Source organism: Ananas comosus, linkage group 4, assembly GCF_001540865.1.
Source record: "Ananas comosus cultivar F153 linkage group 4, ASM154086v1, whole genome shotgun sequence".
Classification (NCBI taxonomy): Eukaryota; Viridiplantae; Streptophyta; class Magnoliopsida; order Poales; family Bromeliaceae; genus Ananas; species Ananas comosus.
The window spans coordinates 7,326,072-7,336,615 of record NC_033624.1 but is presented as its reverse complement, the minus strand read 5'-3'; the positions used below and the strand labels follow the sequence as shown (position 1 = coordinate 7,336,615).

Sequence of the window (10,544 nt, the reverse complement as noted above, 5' to 3'; positions counted from 1 at the left end):
CATATTCTTCACAGTTACAAAGCAGCAGCAGCAGTAGTAGTGGTAAAACTAGTAAAAATATAATTTTATCTTTAGTAAGAAAATAAAAACAAACGGATTTTAGCGCACCTTCTTTTAATGAACTTCAATTTTACTTACAAACCGATTTTTCAAATCTTTTTAATGATGATGAATCAGATAAATTAGATATTTTAGCCTGGTGGAAAACACATGAAAGTACATATCCCGTGCTTTCTGCCATGGCACATGATCTACTAACTGTGCAGATTTCAACAGTGGCATCCGAGTCTGCTTTTAGTGCAGGTGGAAGAATATTGGATGATTATAAAATCCGGCTTAAGAAGGATGCAGTCGAGGTTTTAGTCTGCTTGAAAAAATGGCGAGCTGTAGAATTAAGAATGTAAGATAAAGGAGGTCATGAGTTTACATCTTCAGATGAAACAGAGTTAACTAGCTAAAAATATATCAACACTTGTGGCATGCTACAGTGCAATCGCCCCAATCTCCTCACTATTGCTTATTAGTTTTTGCACCTCTTCTTTTTTATTTTGTACCTCTTTTTAGTAGGTACATTTTTTTAAGTAAAAAAATGATGTAATGAAGAACAAAATTTATTGATTTTTTTTCTCTATAGTTTGTTAATTGGTTGTATAAATAATATCATTTTATTTTAAATATATTTTTGATTTTGTAAATGTTTGTACTTTTCTCTAATGTAATTATATAATATAATTAATTCAAATTTTACATATTTTTTTGTGCTTTTTTTAATATAAATTTCCCTTTAAATAATAAAAAGTTAACTGGGAAAGAGCTTCGAAAGGTGACTGATGGGATGGGAGCTTTCGGCCATAACCCGCTCAGTGATACTTGCTTTAGAGCTTGATCATTTTTCTGTCACTGCCAAGGGATTACTTGCTATTTGAATGCCTTTCTTTGTGTTATACCTCTTGAATGTTTGTGTTATAATTTTTTTAAATTTATAAAATTTTTAAAAGAGTTTTAAAAATGTTGGATATAATTATGTAACTTAAAAATTATAAGTCAAAAAGTTCTTTTTATTAAAAAATTAATTAAAAGCAAAATACAAAAAAAAAAAAGCTGAAAAAACCAAATTTCTGGCTTCGGGCTGGCCTGAAGCCTGGCCCGGCCCGGCACGGCCCGTGCAGTCCAGGCCGGGGTCCAAGAATTTTGGCCCGGCACGGCGGCCCGACCTTGGAGCCGGGCCGTGTCGGGCTGGACTCCNTAATGTGGGCCGTGCCAGCCCGGCACGGCCCACATTGCACCCCTACATACAAACAGTAGTAACGCACGGAAACGCAAGAAAAGAGATTTTTTTTTTAAAATTTTTTTGAAATAAAAAAAAAAGAAACCGTGGTACCCTCTGGTTTTCTAAAAAAATAAAATAAATCTCTGGTGAGTGAGTACAGAGTAGAGAGTCACGGACACGCCTCTAATCTTCCTCCTGCTCTCATATGGCTTCTCTGTCGCTCCCCCTCTCTTCTCCTCCTCCTCCTCCTGCCTGCAAGAGCGGATTGCTACTAGTGTTCGTCGCCGTCGTCTGCGAGGAAACTACGCATGCCTCAGCTTTGAATGTTCCTCACTACCCGGGAGAAGAAACAGCTTCTTCGATCCAAATCGATGGGCGATTAGGTCGTCTCAGTCTCCGCCGGAGAGATGGTGCTTCTTCGGGGGAGATGGGTTGGAGAAAGATGCGATCCTGCTGAGGAGGAGGAGGAGGAGGAGGGGGAGGAGGAGGAAGGGGAGGTTGGTGTTGGTGAGAGCTAATAATTTTAACGGCGGAGGAGGTGGGTGGGATAAGAACACCACAGCTAGGGTTTTGGGTAATCTTGCTTTGGCTGTTGGATTGACTTATCTTACTATGACTGGCCAGCTCGGTTGGCTCTTAGATGCCATTGTCTCCATCTGGGTAAGAATCTCCCCCCATCTCTTGCTTTGTTAGCTAATAATCTGAATTCTGACGAAGAAATCTTTTTTTTTTTCTTAGCTCCTTTGTATTTATTTTGATCGTATGATGGGTATTTTCCTCTTCCTATACTGGACTGGGGCACTTATTGGCTATTTCAGGGGGTCATTGTTATCGTTCCACTGTTGAATCTCTTTGCCTTAGGATCTTGGTTTTTCTTGTATTGAAAACTTAGTGGTGTTCTTATGTGGTTAATATGTTATCTTATTATTAATTGGAGTGCAACATCCAATTTATGAGTTTTTAAAACATATTTGTCCAATCTTGCTTGTAGAAGGTCTTACTTGCAGAAGGACAATCGTTGGCAAACGGGCTACTAGTCTTTTTGTTATATATATATATATATATATATATATATATATATATATATTTTGATTTATTGTTGTGCCTCTCATCCACAAATAGACTAGAAGTTTCTGTGTTACATTTTTATGATTTTCAATCGATATCACATTACGATGGCCAAAAGTTTGCAGTCTAATTCACTTATTATATTTCTGTTAATTTGTTACAATTCTTACAATGCAATGAACAGCTCGTTGCAGTGCTGCTACCTATCGTAGGGCTAGGAGCTTTCTTCTGGTTTGCAGGACGAGATATTGTACAGAGCAGTGTAAGAATTTTCTGGCTTGAAACAATTTGTTTTTCCGCCCAAAAGAAGTATATTTCTGCAAGTTGAAGATATTAGCTATTATGACTCAGTAAAGTATGATTAAATTTTTCCATCATTCTGTATGTTTCAGCTACCTATATTCTTCAATTGAAAGACTTTTTGCTTAGAGAGTTTGAATGATAGAAATCTTGGGACCAGAAGAAGGCTATGAAATGAAGAAAAAGAGAAGAAGAAGAAGAAACCACCAATTAGAATTGGTCCTTCTAGTTTCTTTTTTCTCATTTCTATCTTTCAAGGAAGAGAATGAACATGTATACTTTTATTGTCAATAGAGCAATATTCTGAAGCGCTTGATTCCTGTAATAATCACTTCTTATCTTCTGGTTGCTCTCTTTTTCTGTAGTGCCCCAACTGCGGAAATGACTTCCAGATACTCAAGTAAGCCTAACATAGTCATGTTTTCCGCTTTGCAGTTTGATAAATATTCGGAAGCAATTGAACTTCAATCTAATATTTTGTAGGTCCTTTCTGAATGATGGTCCACAACTCTGTCCATTTTGCAGTCAACCTTTCTCTGGTATTACAATATCTTTTGTTGAGAGATTTCCATTTCTCTCTGTAGTTACCAGTAATTTACTAAACATGCTTATGTCTTTTGCAATTTTACTAAACTCTAGAATATGCGTGCAATGTAGTGTCATAGTAAGGTCATCTGTGGGAAAACCTTTCTATCAGAACCTTCATTAAACAAGGTGTGTGTATATATATATATATCTAGAAATACCTGTATGATTACAGGCGTTGTTACGATTCATCATGGACATCCAATGGAATTCCCTGTAGGAATTTCCCCTTGCTTTGTGGCTTTTTCAGTTTCATTGTGATCTTCTGTTGGTTTTGCTTTCACTCACTAAAAGCTGATATTGTAATATCAGGTGGCTTCTTTAGTACTTTGGAGATATTACATTGCGTTCTTAATCATATAATGGAAGTAAAAGAAATTAACAACAAAACTTTCTACATTCTCATCTAAAACACATTCCAGCATTAATTGTTATCAAAGATTCCTCGAAAGAGTGTGGGGAACCGTGACTGATGACGTGCTAAGTTAATATTCTTATGCTTGTAGTTGGAGTCTCGATTATTTTCTCTTCCTGTTTTTGTCACTAAAAATGGTCAATTACTTTTGCAGTGCAAGGTGACAAATTTGTAAGAGAATCTGCGAAGTTCTCATCTGACCGCTCTGCAACATATAGACAAGCATTCAACGAATACTCGCCTCGGGTTGAGAAGGGTACCTCACGCTATCCTTATTCATGATTCATTGCTTACATTACTATCTGGTCTATTTTTGATTCAGAATTTAGTTTTGATGTTTATTTAGTCGACATAATTTGTTTTTCAGGAAAGGCAACTTCTGCAACAGTTGTTGACATTGAAGCTGACGTTAAGGACATAGAATGAGCTCTTCTATCCTGGTCAAATGGTAGACCTTGCTTTTACTATTTTATTTCTAATTTTACATTCTATCTGCAGACATTTTAGGCTGGGATTTTATTATATTATAAAAAGCTGAAAGGAAATAAATTTCAATTTTTTATCATAAAATTCATTTCAAGCTTATGAAGAGCCGATGTTGTTTCAAATAATGACCAATAACTGGTTGTATAGAAGAGAAAAATAAAGTGACTAATTTTGATTTGAATGCTGTTTGTTTTTCTCTTGACAATTATAAACTGTGGAATTGTGAAGCCCAAAAGATATACAATTTGAAAATGCTGTGTGAATTAAAATATCAGATAGATTGTGAGTATATTGGTGCCCCAAGCAAAGAAACCGGTTACCTGAAACAAATAAAGAAAAATAGAGAGAGAGAAAAAAAAGGAATTGCTTTCATTTTCTCTTTTACTACCTCGGTCTGTGATTCCGCTGGTTTGGATATCTCTCATAACAAAAATGGATGATTTATTAAATTTTTGTAGCTCATAAAGATCTCGTACTTGCCATGCGAAGGACCAATACATTAAAAGATAGTTATTTAGGTAACTTTTTTCTTATTTTGGCTGGTTGGTTGTTCTTGTCATGTTTAGTCTGCATGCAAATAATATAATCAAGCTACCATTTTCTGCTAAGTATGTGAATGCATTCCATCTACCTGTTATGGCTATAAAAGTTTTTATTCCTTAGACTACTCATTACTAGACTTGCAAACAGAAAAAAACTTAATAGTTTGATGTATTTGGTTCCAGACGCCGTCGTGATACTTGGACGTCAGAACCCACTCAAATGGAGAAAACTCCGGAAAGTTCAGAAGAGCTGCTTTAGATGTTGAGCTGTCCGGAGAAAGCGAGTGGCAACACAGGAATGTGCAGTTATGAGCAAATCATTGCAGTCTTCTTCTGTTTGTATGTGTACATAATGCTTTTATCAACAATGATGTAAATCATTTTGGATGCTCTAGCGGTAATCGCTTATCGGTAGGAAAGTTTCATATTTATTTGGACGTATTTGTTGAGATGAGTTTTGGGATGCGGATGCTTGTGGACTTTGTTTTTCCACATAAAAGTAAAGATCGACCATGTAAATTAGGTGGACTATATATATATATATATAGAGAGAGAGAGAGAAGGTCTTGTGTGCTATTAGGAGCACGGAGCCCTCCGTGCTCTTAAGCTGTTTTTGATGATGAAGTTTTTGAATCGACGATCGGCTTCGTTAGACTTAATCTAGCATATTTGAAATATCAAAAAAATAAATGTTGCGATTTTTCGATATAAAAGGTTCAAAACTAACCATTTTTAATAGTTGATGTATATTATTTGTAAGTTTAACCGTGTAAAAGTGTTGAAATCAGATAAAATTTTGATAGAAAATTTTTTATACTATTTATAGCAAGATCAATATTTTTGGTCGAAAATTTTAGTGCTATATCATCATTTTTTTGAATTTTTATTTTCAGCCGTTGATTTTGAATTCTTTTGATCACTAAGTAAATGGTATCAAAAAATTGCAAAATTTATTTTCTAAATAGTTCAAATGTATTAGATCAATTCTAACGGAGTCAATCGTCGATTCGAAAGCTCCATGATCGAAAACGGCTGAGGAGCATGGAGGTCTCCGTACTCCTAATAGCACACAAGACTTACTATATATATATATATATATAGAGTAGAACTGGGCTACTATTAGTAGCAAAATCTCATTATTGCTACCAGTTTTTTAGCCTTTGGTTCAACTCTTTTTATTATTTCTAACCATTGGATTAAATACTATAACCCAGTGGGGACCACTCAACCCTAGGGGGGCCACTCAACTCTAACCGACTAATATCATTCTGACCCTACAATTTTTCATCCAAGGGTTAAAAACTTGATAGCAAAAAGAGTGTTTTACTATTAATAGTATTCTAGCCTAATTCTATATATATATATATATATATATATATATATATATATATATATATAACAATTAATGCACGTATTTTAAATTTCGGTCTGTTGACAGACTCATTTTTTGGCGGAAAAAAATTAATTCATCTTTTCATTACGTAAAATAAATAACAGAATTAAACAAATTTTTAATTCCTCTTTGTTTCTACAACAGAAAAAAAAATTATGCTTATCCAAATTTTTGCCTACCGGAGAATATCTCCTTATCTCTATCTATAATATTAATATATATATATATATATATATATATATATATATATATATATATATATATATATATATATATATATATATTATATTTCTCTATCTATCTACTAATATTTTATTATATATAACTGTTTAATTTTGATACTTTTAGTTTAAAATTTATTTAAATTTTAAATTTATTAGAATAAAAAATATATAATGTATATCTATATTTAATGTATATCTATATCTATACACTATATATAAATTTATCAGAAAAATATTTAATGTATATCTATATTTAATGTATATCTATATTTACACTATATATAAATTTATAAAAAAAAAAAGTTATAATTATTGTTGACAAAATATGGTAGGCATTTTCTTATAGTATATAATAAATAAATTTACTTTTAAAAATTGTAAATTTTTAATAAATATGATGTACAATTTTATATTAATTTAAAATAATTATTAAATAATTAATTGTTACGTGTATTTGTACGTATATTCAACTAGTCTATATAAAAGCACGTATATTCAAATTTTGGGTCTGTCGACAGACTCATTTTTCGGCGGAAAAATTAGCGCTCATTTTTCTCTTTCCGTACGAAAATTTTAAAATAAGAATAAAAATAGAAATAGAAACCGCAATGAATACGTAAGTTCTCTATAACAGATTACTGATGTGAAAATTCTAAAAATAAATTTTTTTATTTAATTTCAAAGTAAATTTCTATAACAGATTACGGGTGTGAAAATTCTATAAAAGATATTTTTCTAGTTTATTTAAAATATCTTTTTTAGATATTATCTATTTAATTTCAAAATATATTTTCTTTTTAAGATAACGGATTTTATTTTTCTATTTAATTTCAAAAATTTATTTCCTAACGGATTTATTTTTCTATTTAATTTCAAAAATAATTTTTGCATTAGAGATTATTGTTAATTATTATCATTTAAAGCATATTTTTCTAATAGCGTGATTTATTATTTTAAATTTTTTAAATACATATTTGACAATCATATAGAATATAGCCTAAAATTAAAAATAATTTAAAAAAATTATAACTTCTTCTAATAATTATTATGTGCATTTGCACGTAATAATATATATATATATATATATATATATATATATATAATATATATATATATATATATATATATATATATATATATATAATAATATATATATATATATATATAACTAGTAAAATGTACGTGCAAATGCACGTAATAATTATTAGAAAAAGTTATGATTTTTAAATTATTTTTTATTTTAGGCCATTTTTATATGATTGCCAAATATGTATCTAAAAAATTTAAAATAATAAATCACTCTATTAAGAAAGATATGCCTTAAATGATAAATAATTAACCATAATCTCTAATGCCAAAATTATTTTTGAAATTAATTAGAAAAATAAAATCTGTTAGAAAATAAATTTTGAAATTAAATAGAAAATAAAATCCGTTATCTTAAAAAAAATATATTTTAAAATTAAATAGATAATATCTAAAAAAGATATTTTAAAATAAAATAGAAAAATCTTTATAGGATTTTCACACCCGTAATCTGTTATTGAAAACTTACTTTTGAAATTAAATAGAAAAATTATATTTTAGAATTTTCACATCAGTAATCTGTTATAGATAACTTACGTATTTATTGTTGTTTCTATTTCTATTTTTATTCTTATATTTAAAATTTTTCGTACGGAAAGAGAAAATGGCGCTAATTTTCTCGCCGAATAATGGGTCTGTCGACAGACCCAAATTTGAATATACGTGCTTTTATATAATATAGATATATATATTTCAAATAAAATATACCGCTCATTCCAGCGTTTCTGATGCAAACTTTTCATTCATCCTATCGGGTTATTTGGTTGTTGTAAAATTGAGCTTCAAACAATCAGCTTTGGAAAACAACTTTTCGACTATTTGGCCGTTCGTAAATTTGAAGTCGTTACAGAGTTCGCGCGAAACCATTTTCACTCTGAAAGTCGAAAACGATAGAGCGAAAGTATGGTGTAGAGTATTCTCAATTACTTCAGGCAGCCACCAAGCACACGCAAGGCCACGTGACGGCTTAAGGAGTGTAGCTGGTTTTCTCTAGAAACAATTATATATATTATATATATATATATATATATATTATATATATATTATATATATATATATATATATATATATATATATATAAGTTGAGCTAGAATACTCTCGATAGTAAACGAAGTATTTTACTATCGAGTTGTTTTCGATAATAAGCTTCCAAATTGACGATCGGCTCCGTTAAATATGATCTAAAAAACCTCCTAGAATCAAATTTACGCACTTTCGATATTGTTCTTTTATCCATCTAGTGAACAGAAAAATGAATGGGTTGAAATAAATATTCTTTAAAAAATGATGATAGGAGTCTTGTAATCAAGATCAAGAGTATAATCTTGTTTTAAATAGTTTAAGAATTTTCTAAACAAAAATTCAATTTATTTGAATATCTTTCACCACTCGTCCTTAAACCGAGAAAACGTCTCTTATCCACACATTAAATTACAAATTTGAAACCCCTTGATCATTAGGTAAATGATGTCGACAAGATTGAAATTTGATTTCTAACACTTAAGTGGTATAGATCATGTTCAATGGAGCCGATCTCGTCAATTTGGAAGCATCTTATCATCGAAAACACTCGATAGTAAAATGCCCCGTTTTACTATCGAGAGTATTCTAGGCTCAACTATATATATATATAAATATACATATATATATATAATATATAGATAATATATTATAAAAAGATAGATAAAGCATCTAAATTATAAGACAAGTAAGCCTTCCAGATCATACAAATGCACGTTGAGCCCACGTGAAAGGTTTGGTTAAGATATGCCAAATTCGAGTATACAATGGACAGTTTTGTCTTTCAGCTATCTCCCTCTTTCTTGCCTCCTTCTTTCTCTAGCAGTGAGGTGGCTACTCTTGAGTTGCGTTAGTTATTTTTTGCTTATATGAGTGTACGCTTTACAGTTTGTCTTGCCTTTACATATATATCTGTGAACTAGGCGGATGGAATACTATTAATAGACCAATGACCTGGTTTTATAGTTTTCTGTTCTTGGATTAAAGATGTGTGTTAGGATGATGTGGGCCCTAGGTTGAGTGGGTGTTGGTTGAAATAACTATAATCGAAACCGGATGAAAATGAATACAAAAAGGTAAATCCTAACAGTCAGAAAACTTGCATAGCCATCAAATGCTTTCGTGCTGATCGATAGTATCCCCCCGGACTTCTCTCTCTCGCTCCTCTCTCCTCTCTCTATATATACTATATATATACTATAGCAGAGCTACTATGCTATTCAGGAGCAACATCCTTGTGCTCCTAATTTTCTAACAATTATTAATTATTGAATTAGGTGGTTAGGATTAGACGAGACGAATGATAAATTGGGAATAAATTAGATGTCCAATTTTTCTTCTTTCTTGAATTTACCTCTAATTTTTCCTTTTCTCTCATCGCTTAACCACCAACAAATTCGGAGTGGGTTGGTTAGGAAGTTAGGAGCACAAGGCTGTTGTGCTTGTAGATAGCCAGTATAGTACCCTACGTATTATATACTATATGATATAGTGGGCTGGAATTACTTGAAGTATTGTCATTTTTCGTATCAATGCTTTTAACCTTATTAGAAATTGTAGGCGTTAGAATGATATTTAGTTCCCTTGAAGAGTTGAGTGTCCCCACCTGGGTTTATCTATAAATTCTCCTGAATATTTCGTGGATTCAAGCCCTCCCCTTATTCAAGAGAAAAGCTAGGACCCACATTGTAAGATATCGAATTCCTCCTAGTAGAACCATTTTTGGCCCAAAGTTGATCAAAATGTGCGAGACGATCGCTTGACAGATCATTTGTTCGCGTTAAAAAATAAGAGAAGGCGCAATATATATAAAAAAAAAGTAAGATCCTAATTAGAAGTAGATGTCATATTCGTACCTAAATTCAAAGAACAAGGGGGAACAAAAGAGCGAAAAGTAATTCAAAAATAAAATAAAAAGGAGCATAGTCAGTTGATGAGGTTTGTTTCCCTCCAATAGGCCTTTTGATTTATTAAGTTATCTAATAGGCACCATCATCTTGGAACGCTTATATAAAGGAGCTCCAATTTTGAATAAAGGAGGGGAGAGAATTCTCTTTGCAGAGGAAAAAAAAGAAGACAGATTCCGAAGAACGCAGAGAGAAAGAAAAAGAAAGGAAAAAAGAGGTGATAAAAAAAAAAGGCGAGTTTATCATAC

General features: G+C 31.5%; 1 protein-coding gene across 1 annotated transcript; it reads left to right on the top strand.

Annotated features, from left to right (window-relative positions):
* On the top strand, positions 240–5,188 carry LOC109709059. Its single transcript, XM_020231130.1, has 8 exons — positions 240–356; positions 1,436–1,930; positions 2,523–2,600; positions 3,004–3,038; positions 3,122–3,177; positions 3,793–3,894; positions 4,006–4,086; positions 4,850–5,188. Exons 1-7 carry the CDS (start codon positions 240–242, stop codon positions 4,062–4,064), a joined length of 942 nt encoding a protein of 313 aa, XP_020086719.1. The 3' UTR covers positions 4,065–4,086; positions 4,850–5,188.

What these genes read in the sequence shown, in the direction of transcription:
- LOC109709059 (XM_020231130.1), top strand. Translation starts at nt 240, where the DNA reads ATGGCACATGATCTACTAACTGTGCAGATTTCAACAGTGGCATCCGAG. An exon ending in GAGATATTGTACAGAGCAGT is followed by an intron (nt 2,601 to 3,003) that starts GTAAGAATTTTC and finishes CTTTTTCTGTAG; the next exon opens with TGCCCCAACTGCGGAAATGA. An exon ending in AATGACTTCCAGATACTCAA is followed by an intron (nt 3,039 to 3,121) that starts GTAAGCCTAACA and finishes AATATTTTGTAG; the next exon opens with GTCCTTTCTGAATGATGGTC.